Source organism: Pelodiscus sinensis, unplaced genomic scaffold (genome assembly GCF_049634645.1).
Source record: "Pelodiscus sinensis isolate JC-2024 unplaced genomic scaffold, ASM4963464v1 ctg161, whole genome shotgun sequence".
Taxonomy (NCBI): Eukaryota; Metazoa; Chordata; order Testudines; family Trionychidae; genus Pelodiscus; species Pelodiscus sinensis.
The window spans coordinates 38,544-55,372 of NW_027465814.1; the positions used below are offsets into that span (position 1 = coordinate 38,544).

The 16,829-nt window shown below is 63.0% G+C and overlaps 1 protein-coding gene across 1 annotated transcript in view; it reads right to left on the bottom strand.

Annotated features, from left to right (window-relative positions):
- Positions 1–10,728, bottom strand: part of LOC142823437 (tripartite motif-containing protein 3-like) — a 48,344-nt gene extending 37,616 nt beyond the window's left edge. Inside the window, 2 exon segments of the mRNA XM_075914492.1 lie at positions 10,056–10,229; positions 10,450–10,728. Of these exon segments, the coding sequence (XP_075770607.1) occupies positions 10,056–10,186 (131 nt within the window). The 5' untranslated portion in view covers positions 10,187–10,229; positions 10,450–10,728.
- Positions 10,729–16,829: the final 6,101 nt, after the last annotated feature.

Here is a 16,829-nt window from a genome sequence, read left to right on the forward strand (position 1 = left end):
GGCCTGTGTGGAGAGGTCGCCAGTCAGGGGGACTGTAAGGAGCTCCGGATTTGAGCAATTCGCCCTGAGCGGACGCCCTAAGCTGTGCCCAGACACGGCCCGGTCTGTCACAGTGGCGTAGTCGGCAGGATCCACAGATCTTGGTCAATTGAGCTTTGGGATCAGGACCCCACGCTGTCTAAATTTGATTTTTGGTGTTGAGAGTTTGGTTGATTAAAGAGCCGCTGCGATGATCCCGGAACTATATGAGAGTCTGAGCAAAAGTGCTCTGAAGGATTTGTGCTCGGGGAGAGGCATTGCCTTTAGGAAAAGGGCCTCTAAACTAGATCTGGTAGTGCTGTTATTAACCAGAGATGTGGATGAAAAGGAGCAGAAGCAAGCCAAGGAGGCTGCTGAAAGAAGGCGGAAGGCAGATGGAGAAATTGCTAAGAGAAAGCAGGAGATGGATCGGGAACTTGAGATGAGAAAAGCAGAACATGCAGAGAGAAGGGCAGAGCATGCAAAGAAGATGGCCCTAGCCAAGGAGGATAATGCTAGACTTGACCTCCAGCTTAAGAGACTAAAAGAACAAGAGAGACTGTATTCTCCTGAATGTTCAATGTATAACTCTGCGGGTATGCGGTGTGCTTATGATATGGCAGACGTATTTTACCCAGCTGATGTGATGACCCAACCCCAAAGCATGTGTGAATGCAAACCTTTTGTGTTACCTGTAGCTAACAGGGAGGTTTGGGAAGGGGGTGCATGTGGGTATGGAAAGTTTCCTGGAGCTGGTCAGTCTCCCTGTAACCAAGGGGAAAGTGTCTCTACATGGGTGCCTGTGGCAGAGGGCTGTGTGTCTGTGCAGGGGGGCAGTGAGCCTGTGGGTGAGGGCCCGTCTGATGCCTCAGAGGTGAGGCTGGAATCAGAACCAGGGCAGGAAGAGCCCAGAAGTCAGGGAAATGTTTCTCTGGGGCAGCCTGGAGTGGCTGGCCAGAGTGAAGTTTTAGTTGAGGAGTTGGTGGCTGGTGAGGTTTGTGGAATTGAACCTGCACAAGCTGAAAGTGATTTGTGTGAAGCACAGTGTGTGCAAGCTGGCAATTTGGCTGGTGGAAGTAGCAAGGGGGCAGTAAAGGAAGCTGTCCCAGTGGCTAGCTGTATGACTGAGATTAGCCAGGGGTGTTGGGACAAGGGAGAAGCTGTCTCTGGTTGTCTGGCTGTGTGTGGGGAAGAGTTTCTTCCTGTGTCTGAGGAAGGTGCCCCACAGCCTGTGAAGGCTGAGAGCAGTGTTGTTGTCCCAGAGTTGGGTCTGGATATGGCTAAGGCCCAGGAAGGGGGTGGCCCAAGGTTTGTGTCTGCTGGGGAGAGGGATGAGGTGACTCAGGTAGAGACAGTCAGTGTTTTACCAGAACCCCAGAGACCAGACAGTGGTGACCCTGATATTGTGCCTGATGCTGCTGTGTTGCTGGCAGAGGGGGGAGCTACTCGGTGGGAGCAGGGAGACCCCTTAGCCCGCGCACAAGGAGAGAATGAGGGTGTGTTAACTCTGGTGCCTAATGAGGGTGTGGACGTTTACAGCCATCTAGAGAGCTGCACAGGGAGTGAAGATGCCTCTGACCCTGTCTCTTGTGAGTCTGTCTATGTGCCTGAGAGGGGATTATCAGTGAATCCACCTGAGGGGCCAGAGATGACTCAGGGTGTAAGGGAATTGCAGGAGGAGTTGGTTGTGGCTCAGCAGGGCAAGGCTGCTGCAGAGCCAGGGAAGGGTGAACTGCTGCCTAAGGAAGCTCATAGGGAGGAGAGTCCTGGCAGTGCTTGTAGCAAGCAGTTTGCTGTGACTGAGGGAGGTGACAGGGCCTTGCTGGGAGGAGGCATTCAGGAGAAAGCTCTGCCTGTAAACGGCAGCAGCTTCTTGTGTGAGGCACTTGTTTTGGTGCCTGACAGACAGAATTTGTCTGTCAGCAGTGACTCCAATGACTTGGGTTTAGGAAAACCCAGTGTGGATGGTGTTGGAAAGGTCTCAGAGGGACTGAGGGTTGTTCCAGATGAGGCAGGAACATCCAGAGAACTGGAGCAGGCTGCTAACCCAGTGACTGTGTGTGACCAGCTTGCTGGGAAGTCAGTGTGTGTGGGACAGGATTGTTCCCAGGTGAGTGAGGAGAGTGGGAACTTAGTGTCTCAGATTCAGGAGAAGGGCTGGGTAGCTAAGTATGCAGAGCAGAACAGCTGTGTGGTCACTCTCCCTAGGATGCAGGAAATGGCAGTTACGCTCCCATCTCTGGACACAGTGGACACTCATACTCAATCAGGGAGGTTGATATCTGGTTCCATGTGGAAACAGAGGTTAGAGAGGGACAGAGGAGAGACTTGGGAGTCTACAGCTTACTGCTGTTACCCCACTGAGTGGGGGAAGGGGGAGAATTCCAGGGCCATCCTGAGCCAGGGAGTCACGCCCAGCCAGCCCTTTGTCTTGGTCAGGCCAGAGGTTTCAGGCCTGGGGCCCAGAGGACAAGGGGGAGGGGCAGGACTTGCTTTGGCCAAGAAGATTTGCAGTTTAAACCTGAGGGGCCAAAACTGCAATGGGGTGGGGCCAGAGAAGGGGCCTGATGGAGAATTTCAGTATACACCTGGTATAGGATTGTTCTTGTTACTGATGTTAATTCTTGTAACCAATGGATTATTGTTGCAGAGAATTGTAACGGTATACAGTGTGCATGAGCTTATGAAAATACCATGTAATCTGTCTGGAGATGTACCAAACGACAGACGCTATGTAAGGGGACATTGTGATGTTGCTATTTCGTGGTTAACACTTGTAACTGGTCTTGGAACTTCTTACAGGACAAAAAGGGTTCCAGCCAGAAGGTCCTGTGTAAGAAGGGAAACTGAGGCACACCACCATTTTGTTGGGGGAGGCCTGTGATGCCCTCAGTGATGTTACTGGCATCACTTCCTGCATCAATTTTGCGTTGGGGGTGTCACGTTGCTGAATTGGAGGGAAGCAGCCAGATCGCTGCTGCACCCCTAGGTGGGGGTGTTGGCCCCAGAAATTGGTGTGGGGGGAGCCATGTGGGGTATTGAATGGGAGATTATTGTTTGTTGATCTTATGTACTCTATTTATGTGAGTGTATAATGTCTGTGTGTGTAGGTAGGAATCTGTAATCTGTGTGGAAGCTGAATATTTCTGTGAATGTGGTTAAGCATGGCTATGGACAGGCTGAGTAGCAAAGCCCTGTGGAACAATGACTCTCAATTGGGTGTGTCCATAGCCTAAGAATGGGATTTGTCACCTGAGGGCAGCCAGCAGGGAACATAGAGATTGGCCTCTGACCAGGTGACTTGCTGCAGACTAGAAGAGGCCAGGAAGGGGGTATAAAGAGGCCATGTGGTCGATGCCATTTTGTTCTCAGCTCAGCACTTCATCCCAGAGGCAGCACTGCAGGGATTGAAGAGCCCGGAAGACCTGTGAACCCATCCTGATCGTAGGATGTGCAATAAGAACTTTTAAACCAGCAGCTGCAACATCTCTGCTAGAGCCTGCACTGAGAACTGGGAGATTCGGTGCATGTAACGTACTGTACTTTAATAACCTCACTCTCAGGCTTTTCTTTCTTGTAATAATAAACCTTTAGATATAGATTCTAAAGGATTGGCCCAGCGTGATTTGTGGGTAAGGTCCAGAGGGTAAATTGACCAGGGATCTGTGGCTGGTTTCTTGGAACCGGACAGAACTTGTTCGGGGTAGGTGGGATTGGGTGCTAGGACCCCCCCACCTGTGTATAGGCCCGGGGCCATCTGGGGCACGGATATTGCTGGGGCGTCGGAGGGGTTTTGCTCGGGAGGCTTCAGGCAGGCAGCTGAAGCGCTCTGTGAGACTGGTTTGTGGCCTGTGTGGAGAGGTCGCCAGTCAGGGGGACTGTAAAGAGCCCCGGATTTGAGCAATTCGCCCTGAGCGGACGCCCTAAGCTGTGCCCAGACACGGCCCGGTCCGTCACAAGGACCTACAGCCAGGGGATTACAACCGAGTCAAGGAGGCCCTGCTGCACAAGTTCGGGCTGACCCCCGAGATGTACAGGAAGAAGTTCCGGGGGGTACAGAAAGGGCCACGGGAGACCTATGTGGATCTGGCCTCCCGCCTGGCACAATACTGCCGCAAGTGGGTGTCTGGAGTCGGAGCCCAGACCGCAGAGGAGCTGCTCAAGCTGTTCATGATGGAGCAGTTCTATGAAGCATGCTCACCCAAACTGAGGCTGTGGCTCAAGGACCGGAGACCAGAGAACCCCCAGGAGGCCGGGAGGCTGGCGGATGAGTTCACGGAGAGCCGGTCCGGGTGTGAACCGGAGTCCTGGAGAGAGAGGGAACCGCGCAGAGACCGGTTCTCGGCGGAGCAACGGAGAGAGACACCTCCGAGGCGAGCCCCAGGGACCAGGACCAGTCATCGATACCCCAGAGAACCAGCCAGGCCCTGGACAGAGACAGCCCAAAGCCTAACTTGCCAGCGCTGTGGGCAAAAAGGCCACAAGAGGGCTCAGTGCACCAGGTCCCAGGACCGGGGACTTTCCAGGGTTAACTGGCTGGGGCGGGAGGAAGGGCAGGCTGCCCCAGAGACAGGGGCTGGCAGGAAAACCTCAGCTCAGAGAGAGGGGAAGGATGCTCAGTGCACCTCCCCTGGGAGGTCTGATTCTCAGGAGGCGGATTTCTCCGTGTACCGGGTGGGGGCAGGACGGCCCCTGCGGAGCGAGTGCCTCATACCCCTGGAGGTGGATGGTAGGAAGGTGACGGGCTTCTGGGACACGGGGGCGGAGGTGACTCTGGCCCGATCCGACATAGTGGCCCCAGAGCGGATACTACCCCACACGCAGCTGACCCTGAAGGGCATAGATGGGTCCCCGTTTAAGGTGCCTGTAGCCAGGGTGCATCTGAAATGGGGGGCCAAGGAGGGCCTCAAGGAAGTGGGGGTGCACCCGCACTTGCCCACCGAGGTGCTGATGGGGAATGACCTAGAGGAGTGGCCCCATGAATCCCAGCGGGCTCTAGTCACTACCCGGAGCCAGAGCCAGCGGGGGGCTGACAACGTGGGTCCAGGGAAGGACTCCGGGCAGCGTCCTCAGGGTCCCATCCCAGTGGACACGGGGTCCAGCCAGGCTGGGACTCCGGACCTAGGCAGAGGTGGGGGACAGGTCCCGATCCCTGCCTCAGCAGCTGAATTCCAGGCTGAGGTGCAGGCAGACCCCTCCTTGCAGAGGCTGAGGGACCAGGCTGGCCTCCATGCAGCTCAGCCCCGGGGGAGAGGTGGCCAGGAGAGATTCCTGCAGGAGCGTGGACTCCTGTTCCGGGAATGGCTTCCCCCCAGGAAGGCGAGGGCATGGGGGGTCCAGCGGCAGCTGGTCGTCCCCCGAAAGTATCGCCTCAAGCTGCTGTATTTGGCCCACGACGTCCCCGTTGGGGGCCACCGGGGGATCCGGAGCACCCGGCTGAGGCTGCTCCAGCACTTCTATTGGCTGGGAATCTTTACAGCCGTGCAGCGGTACTGCCGGTCCTGTGACTCCTGCCAGAGGGGCGGGAAGGCCCAAGACAGGAGGAAAGCGGCTTGGGGGTCTCTACCCCAGATAGACCCTCTGGGCTTGCTGAGAGAGTTATGGGAGGGGAAGTCCTCCCTGGATGGAGCATCGGGGGTGGAAGCCGCCCTGGCTGTCCAGAGAAGGCTCGCTGGGCTCATGGCCCCGGCCCGAGAGACCCTGGCCAGAGATCAAGGCCAGCGGAAGGGTGGGTGTGACCCCCGAGGACAGGCCTGCGCCAGTCGCCCTGGAGCGGGGCGGCGAGTGGACAGAGGGAAGCCAGCTCATGTGGGGCCTTGCCACGGCCGGCCCGAGTCAAGGGGAGCACCCATGTCCCCAGGGCGGGTCCCCACGTAGAGGACCCGAACTTCCCTAGGTCACGAGCGGAGTGACCCTGCTCAGTTCGCTCTCGGAGGGGGGAGAACTGTGACGTAGTGGGGGTACTTGCTGGGCTGTGGTGACCCCTGCTGTCTGGAGCAAGACCCAGCAGGGAAAACCTCGCTAGGCAGAGGTAAGGCCAAACTTGTTGAGCCAGGGGCCAGACACCCCCCGTGGAGAGGAACAAAGGAAGGTGGATGCTGCCCTGGCTGGGGGGTAGGGCTGGAAGTTGGTTAGTTGGTTGCTGGCTGTCTGTGAGGATGGATGAGACAGCCTAGGGAGAGGAGCTGGAGTTTAGGGGCCCAGTCTCCCCCAACTCAAGGGGGCCTGAGGCATCCTAGCCCAGCTCTGTGACCAGCTTACATCTGTGCTGTGCTGTATCCTGGAGAGGCAATAAACTTCCTCAATTCTACTGGCTAGTGCAGTCTGTTTGTGCCATTTCGGGGTGCAGGAGACGGGGGACCCCCAACGCGCCGTCACAGGGGGTACCGCAGGGGGACACTCAGCGCTCACAGAAGGTGTGCAGGCGGGGGTACCGCAGGGGGACACTCAGCGCTCACAGAAGCTGTGCAGGCGGGGGTACCGCAGGGGGACACACAGCGCTCACAGGTGGTGTGCAGGCGGGGGTACCGCAGGGGGACACTCAGCGCTCACAGGTGGTGTGCAGGCGGGGGTACCGCAGGGGGACACTCACCGCTCACAGAAGGTGTGCAGGCGGGGGTACCGCAGGGGGACACTCAGCGCTCACAGAAGCTGCGCAGGCGGGGGTACCGCAGGGGGACACTCAGCGCTCACAGAAGGTGTGCAGGCGGGGGTACCGCAGGGGGACACTCAGCGCTCACAGAAGGTGTGCAGGCGGGGGTACCGCAGGGGGACACTCACCGCTCACAGAAGGTGTGCAGGCGGGGGTACCGCAGGGGGACACTCAGCGCTCACAGAAGGTGTGCAGGCGGGGGTACCGCAGGGGGACACTCACCGCTCACAGAAGGTGTGCAGGCGGGGGTACCGCAGGGGGACACTCAGCGCTCACAGAAGGTGCAGGCGGGGGTACCGCAGAGGGACACTCAGCGCTCACAGAAGGTGCAGGCGGGGGGTACCGCGGGGGGACACTCAGCGCTCACAGAAGGTGCGCAGGCGGGGGTACCGCAGGGGGACACTCAGCGCTCACAGAAGGTGTGCGGGCGGGGGTACCGCAGGGGGACACTCATCGCTCACAGAAGGTGCAGGCGGGGGTACCGCAGGGGGACACTCAGCGCTCACAGAAGGTGTGCAGGCGGGGGTACCGCAGGGGGACACTCAGCGCTCACAGAAGGTGTGCAGGCGGGGGTACCGCAGGGGGACACTCACCGCTCACAGAAGGTGTGCAGGCGGGGGTACCGCAGGGGGACACTCAGCGCTCACAGAAGGTGCAGGCGGGGGTACCGCAGAGGGACACTCAGCGCTCACAGAAGGTGCAGGCGGGGGTACCGCGGGGGGACACTCAGCGCTCACAGAAGGTGCGCAGGCGGGGGTACCGCAGGGGGACACTCAGCGCTCACAGAAGGTGTGCGGGCGGGAGTACCGCAGGGGGACACTCAGCGCTCACAGAAGGTGTGCGGGCGGAGGTACCGCAGGGGGACACTCAGCGCTCACAGAAGGTGTGCAGGCGGGGGTACCGCAGGGGGACACTCACCGCTCACAGAAGGTGTGCAGGCGGGGGTACCGCAGGGGGACACTCACCGCTCACAGAAGGTGTGCAGGCGGGGGTACCGCAGGGGGACACTCAGCGCTCACAGAAGGTGTGCAGGCGGGGGTACCGCAGGGGGACACTCACCGCTCACAGAAGGTGTGCAGGCGGGGGTACCGCAGGGGGACACTCAGCGCTCACAGAAGGTGTGCAGGCGGGGGTACCGCAGGGGGACACTCAGCGCTCACAGAAGGTGTGCAGGCGGGGGTACCGCAGGGGGACACTCACCGCTCACAGAAGGTGTGCAGGCGGGGGTACCGCAGGGGGACACTCACCGCTCACAGAAGGTGTGCAGGCGGGGGTACCGCAGGGGGACACTCAGCGCTCACAGAAGGTGCAGGCGGGGGTACCGCAGGGGGACACTCAGCGCTCACAGAAGGTGTGCAGGCGGGGGTACCGCAGGGGGACACTCAGCGCTCACAGAAGGTGTGCAGGCGGGGGTACCGCAGGGGGACAATCACCGCTCACAGAAGGTGTGCAGGCGGGGGTACCGCAGGGGGACACTCAGCGCTCACAGAAGGTGCAGGCGGGGGTACCGCAGGGGGACACTCAGCGCTCACAGAAGGTGTGCAGGCGGAGGTACCGCAGGGGGACACTCAGCGCTCACAGAAGGTGTGCAGGCGGGGGTACCGCAGGGGGACACTCAGCGCTCACAGAAGCTGTGCAGGCGGGGGTACCGCAGGGGGACACTCACCGCTCACAGAAGGTGTGCAGGCGGGGGTACCGCAGGGGGACACTCAGCGCTCACAGAAGGTGCAGGCGGGGGTACCGCAGGGGGACACTCAGCGCTCACAGAAGGTGCAGGCGGGGGTACCGCAGGGGGACACTCAGCGCTCACAGAAGGTGCAGGCGGGGGTACCGCGGGGGGACACTCAGCGCTCACAGAAGGTGCGCAGGCGGGGGTACCGCAGGGGGACACTCAGCGCTCACAGAAGGTGTGCAGGCGGGGGTACCGCAGGGGGACACTCAGCGCTCACAGAAGGTGTGCAGGCGGGGGTACCGCAGGGGGACACTCAGCGCTCACAGAAGGTGCGCAGGCGGGGGTACCGCAGGGGGACACTCAGCGCTCGCAGAAGGTGCAGGCGGGGGTACCGCAGGGGGACACTCACCGCTCACAGAAGGTGTGCAGGCGGGGGTACCGCAGGGGGACACTCAGCGCTCACAGAAGGTGCGCAGGCGGGGGTACCGCAGGGGGACACTCACCGCTCACAGAAGGTGCGCAGGTGGGGGTACCGCAGGGGGACACTCACCGCTCACAGAAGGTGCGCAGGCGGGGGTACCGCAGGGGGACACTCAGCACTCACAGAAGGCGTGCAGGCGGGGGTACCGCAGGGGGACACTCAGCGCTCACAGAAGGCGTGCAGGCAGGGGTACCGCAGGGGGACACTCAGCGCTCACAGAAGGTGTGCAGGCGGGGGTACCGCAGGGGGACACTCAGCGCTCGCAGAAGGTGTGCAGGCGGGGGTACCGCAGGGGGACACTCAGCGCTCGCAGAAGGTGTGCAGGCGGGGGTACCGCAGGGGGACACTCAGCGCTCGCAGAAGGTGTGCAGGCGGGGGTACCGCAGGGGGACACTCAGCGCTCACAGAAGGTGTGCAGGCGGGGGTACCGCAGGGGGACACTCAGCGCTCACAGAAGGTGTGCAGGCGGGGGTACCGCAGGGGGACACTCAGCGCTCACAGAAGGTGCGGGCGGGGGTACCGCAGGGGGACACTCAGCGCTCACAGAAGGTGTGCAGGCGGGGGTACCGCGGGGGGACACTCACCGCTCACAGAAGGTGTGTAGGCGGGGGTACCGCAGGGGGACACTCAGCGCTCACAGAAGGTGTGCAGGCGGGGGTACCGCAAGGGGACACTCACCGCTCACAGAAGGTGTGCAGGCGGGGGTACCGCAGGGGGACACTCAGCGCTCACAGAAGGTGCAGGCGGGGGTACCGCAGGGGGACACTCAGCGCTCACAGAAGGTGTGCAGGCGGGGGTACCGCGGGGGGACACTCACCGCTCACAGAAGGTGTGCAGGCGGGGGTACCGCAGGGGGACACTCAGCGCTCACAGAAGGTGTGCAGGCGGGGGTACCGCAGGGGGACACTCAGCGCTCACAGAAGGTGCAGGCGGGGGTACCGCAGGGGGACACTCAGTGCTCACAGAAGGTGCAGGCGGGGGTACCGCAGGGGGACACTCAGTGCTCTCAGAAGGTGTGCAGGCGGGGGTACCGCAGGGGGACACTCAGCGCTCACAGAAGGTGCAGGCGGGGGTACCGCAGGGGGACACTCAGTGCTCTCAGAAGGTGTGCAGGCGGGGGTACCGCAGGGGGACACTCAGCGCTCACAGAAGGTGCAGGCGGGGGTACCGCAGGGGGACACTCAGTGCTCACAGAAGGTGTGCAGGCGGGGGTACCGCGGGGGGACACTCACCGCTCACAGAAGGTGTGCAGGCAGGGCAGCACCTTGGGGTTGCGGTACCGGTCCAGGCAGATGCTGCAGACCAGGAACTGCTTGTCGATCTGCCGCACCACGGGGCTGGCGCTGGCCTCGCGCTTGGCCATGGCGGCCCCGGTCAGCAAGGCCGTGGGCCCGACTGCGACTCACCTGCAGAGCCAGAGAGCGGGGCTGAGCCCAACACGGCCCCCCACACCCATGGGCGCACCCCTGAGACCGTGGGCAGAGCACCAAGGGCAGGGCCCAGCGCTGGGTCTCCGCTACCCTTTGAGCCTGGGAGCAGGGCACCTCATGCCCCCTACTGCGCCCCCCTGGTGGCGCCTGCTTGTGCTCCAGGACAACCCCCCCCCCATGCGCCCCAGGAGCCTGCCTCGGCTGCAGCAGCTGCTGCCAGGCCCAGAGAAGAGCAGGCACCCGGCAGTCAGACACCACGGGGATGGAACCAAGGGGCTCTGACTGGGGATGCAGGCACACCCCCGTCCGGGGCCACAGTACATCCCGGGGGGCTGCTCCAGGCAGCACTGCCCCTGTGCCAGGCTCTGCCTCCCCCAGCCAGGTCCCCGCCCCCCGAGCATCAACCCCCCAGCTCCCCCCTCCCCCGGAGCATCAACCCCCCAGCTCCTCCCAAGAGCATCAACCCCCCAGCTCCCCCCTCCCCCAAGAGCATCAACCCCCCAGCTCCCCCCAAGAGCATCAACCCCCCAGCTCCCCCCTCCCCCGGAGCATCAACCCCCCAGCTCCCCCCTCCCCCCAAGAGCATCAACCCCCCAGCTCCCCCCAAGAGCATCAACCCCCCAGCTTCCCCCTGCCCCCAAGAGCATCAACCCCCCAGCTTCCCCCAAGAGCATCAACCCCCCAGCTTCCCCCAAGAGCATCAACTCCCAGCCAGCTCCCCCTCCCCCCAAGAGCATCAACCCCCCAGCTTCCCCCAAGAGCATCAACCCCCCAGCTTCCCCCAAGAGCATCAACTCCCAGCCAGCTCCCCCTCCCCCCAAGAGCATCAACCCCCCAGCTCCCCCCTCCCCCGGAGCATCAACCCCCCAGCTTCCCCCAAGAGCATCAACTCCCAGCCAGCTCCTCCTCCCCCCAAGAACATCAACCCCCCAGCTCCCCCCAAGAGCATCAACTCCCAAGCTCCCCCCTCCCCCGGAGCATCAACCCCCCAGCTTCCCCCAAGAGCATCAACTCCCAGCCAGCTCCTCCTCCCCCCAAGAGCATCAACCCCCCAGCTCCCCCCAAGAGCATCAACTCCCAGCCAGCTCCTCCTCCCCCCAAGAGCATCAACCCCCCAGCTCCCCCCAAGAGCATCAACTCCCAGCCAGCTCCCCCCTCTCCCCAAGAGCATCAACCGCCCAGCTCCCCCCTGCCCCGGAGCATCAACCCCCCAGCTCTCCCCTCCCCCGGAGCATCAAACCCCCCAGACCCTGGGTCCCCTCAGTGCTCTGCATCCCCCAGAACACGGCCCATCCTGGGTCTGCCCCACCCCAAAGAGAGCACTGCTCCCCCGCCCCGCCGCCGGCTCTGCATCCCCACCCCAAAGGGCAGCACCCCCCATCTAGTTCCTTCCCCCCCCCCCCAGCTCCACATCCCTCTAAGAGAGCCCCACAGCCAGCATTGCATCCCGCCTGCCCCCGGGCTCTGAGCCCCCCGGGAACCCCCCCCCAGAGAACACTCCCTCTGAAAACTGCCCCCCGCACCGCGCCCAGGCCTGCACCCCCCCAGCCCGCACCCCCCCGAAAACTGCCCCCCGCACCGCGCCCAGGCCTGCACCCCCCCAGCCCGCACCCCCCCGAAAACTGCCCCCCGCACCGCGCCCAGGCCTGCACCCCCGCAGAACGCTCCGCGCCCCCCCAGCCCGCACCCCCCCGAAAACTGCCCCCCGCAGAACGCTCCGCACCCCCCCGCCCCGCACCCCCCCGAAAACTGCCCCCCCGCAGAACGCTCCGCACCCCCCCGCCCCGCACCCCCCCGAAAACTGCCCCCCCGCAGAACGCTCCGCACCCTCCCCCCCCCCCGCAAACTGCCCCCCCCCGCAGAACGCTCCCCGCCCCCCACTCACGCTCGAGGCGCCGCGCTCGCTCCGCAGGGTCCCGGGCCCGGGCGCCGCCCCGCCCCGCCGGCCATTGTGCGGGCCGCAGCTGAGCGAAGTGACGTCACGTAAGCCCCGCCCCCAGCGCCACCGCCCCGCCCCGCCAGAGGGCGCTCAGGGGATGCAGCTCGGCCGCCCCCCCCGCTTGGCCCCAGCACTGCGCCCCCCCACCTGCCCCCCATGTACCCCGCAACCTGCCCCCAGCACTGCCCCCCAGCCTCCCCCCAGCACTGCCCCCCACCTGCTCCCCATGTACCCCGCAACCTGCCCCCAGCACTGCCCCCCAAATACCTCCCAACCTGCCCCCAGCACTGCCCCCCAGCCTCCCCCCAGCACTGCCCCCCACCTGCTCCCCATGTACCCCGCAACCTGCCCCCAGCACTGCCCCCCAAATACCTCCCAACCTGCCCCCAGCACTGCCCCCCAGCCTCCCCCCAGCACTGCCCCCCACCTGCTCCCCATGTACCCCGCAACCTGCCCCCAGCACTGCCCCCCAAATACCTCCCAACCTGCCCCCAGCACTGCCCCCCCAAATACCTCCCAACCTGCCCCCAGCACTGCCCCCCCACCTGCCCCCCAAATACCTCCCAACCTGCCCCCAGCACTGCCCCCCCACCTGCCCCCCACACCCCCCAGCACTGCCCCATGTACCCCGCAACCTGCCCCCAGCACTGCCCCCCCACCTGCCCCCCAAATACCTCCCAACCTGCCCCCAGCACTGCCCCCCATGTACCCCCCCAACCTGCCCCCAGTACTGCCCCCCATGTACCCCCCCAACCTGCCCCCAGCACTGCCCCCCCACCTGCCCCCCACACCCCCCAGCACTGCCCCCATGTACCCCTCAGCCTGGAAGGAAGTGGGGAGTTCTGGGGGTTCAAAGGGGGGCGCTTAGGGGGAGTTTGTTGTTGCAGAGAACAACCCAGAACTGGAGCCGGTGTCTGGTGCCTGGTGCCCCCAGCCCCAGCTGGGAGGCAGCAGAGGGGAGCCCCAGTGACCCACCCAGGGGTCCCAGCGAGGGGGGAGCACTGGACATGGAGGGGGGGAGGAGAGGGGCCCGGGCGACCCTCTTACCTGGAAGCAGACACTGGCCGGGGGAGGGGCGGTGGCTGGGGTATTGGAGGCTCTGCTGGGAGACGGGGGCTGTTTTGGGGGGCCGAGGGCAGGCAGGGCTCAGCCGGCTGCGGGGAGGCTGACGTGGGGCTGGGGCCCAGGCCGACTGGCCCGAGGGAGCCTTCGCCGTGTTCAAAGCTCCATAGCCCCTCCTGCTGGGGGCTGGCTGGGAGGACCCCCCCCTCCAGTGAGACAGCCCCTCTCAGGGGCCACTCCAGTGTAGCGAGGCCCACTCTCACCTGGGGGGGCCCTCCGCCTCCGGGACGGTGCCTCTCCCCTCCACCTGCCCCCAGCACCGCCCCCCAACCTGCCACCAGCCTGCCCCCAAGCACCCCCCAGCCTTCCCCTCCACCTGCCCCCAGCACCGCCCCCCAACCTGCCCCCCAAGCACCACCACCCCAGCACTGTCCCCCCAACCTGCCACCAGCCTGCCCCCAAGCACCCCCCAGCCTTCCCCTCCACCTGCCCCCAGCACCGCCCCCCAACCTGCCCCCCAAGCACCACCACCCCAGCACTGTCCCCCCAACCTGCCACCAGCCTGCCCCCCAAGCACCCCCCAACCTGTCCCCCAAGCACCACCACCCCAGCACTGTCCCCCCAACCTGCCACCAGCCTGCCCCCGAGCACCCCCCAGCCTGTCCCCCAAGCACCACCACCCCAGCACTGTCCCCCCAACCTGCCACCAGCCTGCCACCAGCCTGCCCCCCAAGCACCCCCCAGCCTGTCCCCCAAGCACTGCAGCAGGCGTGGCCAACCTGAGCCTGAGAAGGAGCCACAGTTTACCAATGTCGATTGCCAAAGAGCAACAGTAACTTGTCAGCCATCCCCATCTCCAGCGTCTTCTGCCCACCAATCGGTGCCTCCTGCCCCTGCCAGCAGCTGTGTCCTGGCCCTCGGAGGCCGTGGGGAGGGAGGGCGCGAGGGCCCAATACGCCTGGAGGAGGAGGTGGAGCCAGGAGCTGAGCCCTGGAAATTGGGACCTGTGGCTGCAGCCTCAGAGTCAGAGCCTGAGCCAGGAGCCGTGTATGAACTTCAGAAGGGCCACCCCTGCGCCACAGGGACCTCGTGGGGATTGTGTCCACTCTGGTGGCCTGTGTCACATTATTGGACTGTGAGGGGAGCAGCTGGGTCACTGCTGCACCCATGGGGGGTGTTCACCCCAAAAGTGGTACAAAGGGGGCCATGTGAGGGGTCAAACAAAAGCTACTTTCTTCTGATTCTGTATCTGCTCTTCATAGATCTATTCACCTCACTAGGATTGGACTTCCACTTTTAAAAAGATGCCTCTTTATCTCTCTCTGCTTCTTTTACACGATGGCTCTTTTTAGGTCTCTTGCAATGTTTTTCAATTTGGGGTTTACATTTCAGTTGGGCCTCTATTATTGTGACTTTGAAAAGTTTCCATGCAGCTTGCAGGGATTTTACTTTAGTCACTGTACTTTGAAGTTCTGTTTACTTAACCCCTCATTTTTGCATAGTTCCCCTTTCTGAAATTAAATGCCAGAATGTTGGAGTGTAACCTGAGTGTGATCCACAAAAAGGGGTTCCCCTGTGGACCGTGGGAAGTAGTTCCAAGAGGGGGAGGGGGCTACGGCCTAACCCAGGGGAGATGCTCGAGGAGGCTGGTACACTGAGGGTATGTCTACACTTGCCCCCTAGTTCCAACTAGGGATGCAAATGCAGCATTCGAAACAGTCAATGAGCGGGCATTTAAATATCCCGCGCTTCACTAGCATGATCTTGCTGCAGCTTATTCCGCTCAACAGCTGTTTCGAAAGTGCAAGTGCACGCCAGGACGCCTGAGTTCGGACCAAACTCCTCAAAAAACGAGGAGTAACGTTAGTTCGGACCAAGGAGCTTGGTTCAAAGTAACACGTCCCGGTGCAAATCAGCTGGCATTAGGAGTAACACGCCCCTGGAGGTGGATGGCAGGAAGGTGACAGGCTACTGGGACACGGGCAAGGGGGCGACGCTGGCCCGGCCCCAGACCACATGGTGCCCAGCACCCAGCTGTCCCTGAGGGGCATAGACAGGACCCGTGGCCCAAGTGCATCTGAAATGGGGGGCCGAGGGCCCCAAGGACGTGGGGGTGCACCAGCACCTATTCGCTGGCGGGCTGATGGGGGTGACCTAGAGGAGTGGCCAGAAGGACCCCACAGTGCTCTGGTCCCTATCCGAGGCGAGAGCCGGCGAGGGGCATGCAGTCCTGACCCTGGGAAGGCCACCGTGCAGGGGACGCAGGGTCCCTTCCCAGCAGATGGGGGAACCTAGGAGGCCGGGCTCAATAGAGCTGGGACCCCGGACACAGGTAGTGAGGGAGAACAGGTCCCTGTCCCTTCCCCAGCTGCTGAATTCCAGGCCGCGGTTCAGCCAGATCCTCCTTGCAGAAGGTGAGGGACTGGACTGGCCTTGGCCCAGCTCAGCCCCTGGGGGAGGCGGCAGGAGAGGTTCCTGTGGGAGAGGGGATTCCTGTACCGGGAACGGATCCCCCCGGGAAGGTGCGGTCGTGGGGGGCCCAGCGACAGTTGGTGGTTCCCCAAAGGTATCGCCACAGGCTGCTGACCTGGCCCACGACATCCCGTTCTCAGGACACCAGGGGATCCGGCGCACCCGGCGGGAGCTGCTGTACAATTTTTCCTGGCCGGGGATCTTTGCGCCGTGCAGCGGCACTGCCAGGCCTGCGACTCCTGCCAGCGGGTGGGTGTGACGGCGCGTTGGGGTCCCCCGTCTCCTGCACCCTGAAATGGCACAAACAGACTGCACCAGCCGGTGGAATAGAGGAAGTTTATTGCCTCTCCAGGATACAGCACAGCACAGATGGAATCTGGTCACAGACCTGGGCTAGGATGCCTCAGGCCCCCTTGCAATGGGGGGGAGACTGGGCCCCTAAACTCCAGCCCCTCTCCCTAGGCTCTCCTCCATGCTCCCAGACAGCCAGCAACTAACTTCCAGCCCTGCCCCCCCAGCCAGGGCAGCAACCACCTTCCTTTGTTCCTCTCCATGGGGGGTGTCTGGCCACTGGTTTGCATAGTGACTCATCCTGTTTTGCTGGGTCGTGGTACCCACAGCAGCCAGTGGGGGTTCCCCCAGAGCCAGCAGCATAGAAACCAGCCAGGTACCCCCACTACGTCACAGTGGGGAAAGCCCGAGATAGGAGGAAAGCTGCCATGGGGCCAGAGGGTGGCGATGGATCCAGCGGGGCCCCTCAGCAAGGCCCGGATGGGGAAGACAGACGTCCTGGTGGTGGTGGATTTTGCTACTCGCCACCCTGAGGCCGTGGCTCTGCCCTTTACTGAGGCAAACACGGTGGCAGACACACTGCACTGCTGGCCACTCTCAGCAGAGTGAGGTTCCTCACGGACCAGGGCTCCAACTTCGTGTCAACCGTGCTCCGGTCTCCTGGCCCTTGACGTATGGCTCCCGGTCCAGCGGGCCAGTGGGGACGTTCCATGGGACACGGAAGCAGATGCTAAAGACCTTTATGCATCTGCACCCGCAGGACTGGGACAAGTACTTGCCCAACCTGCTGTTTGCACCCAGGGAGATGCCCC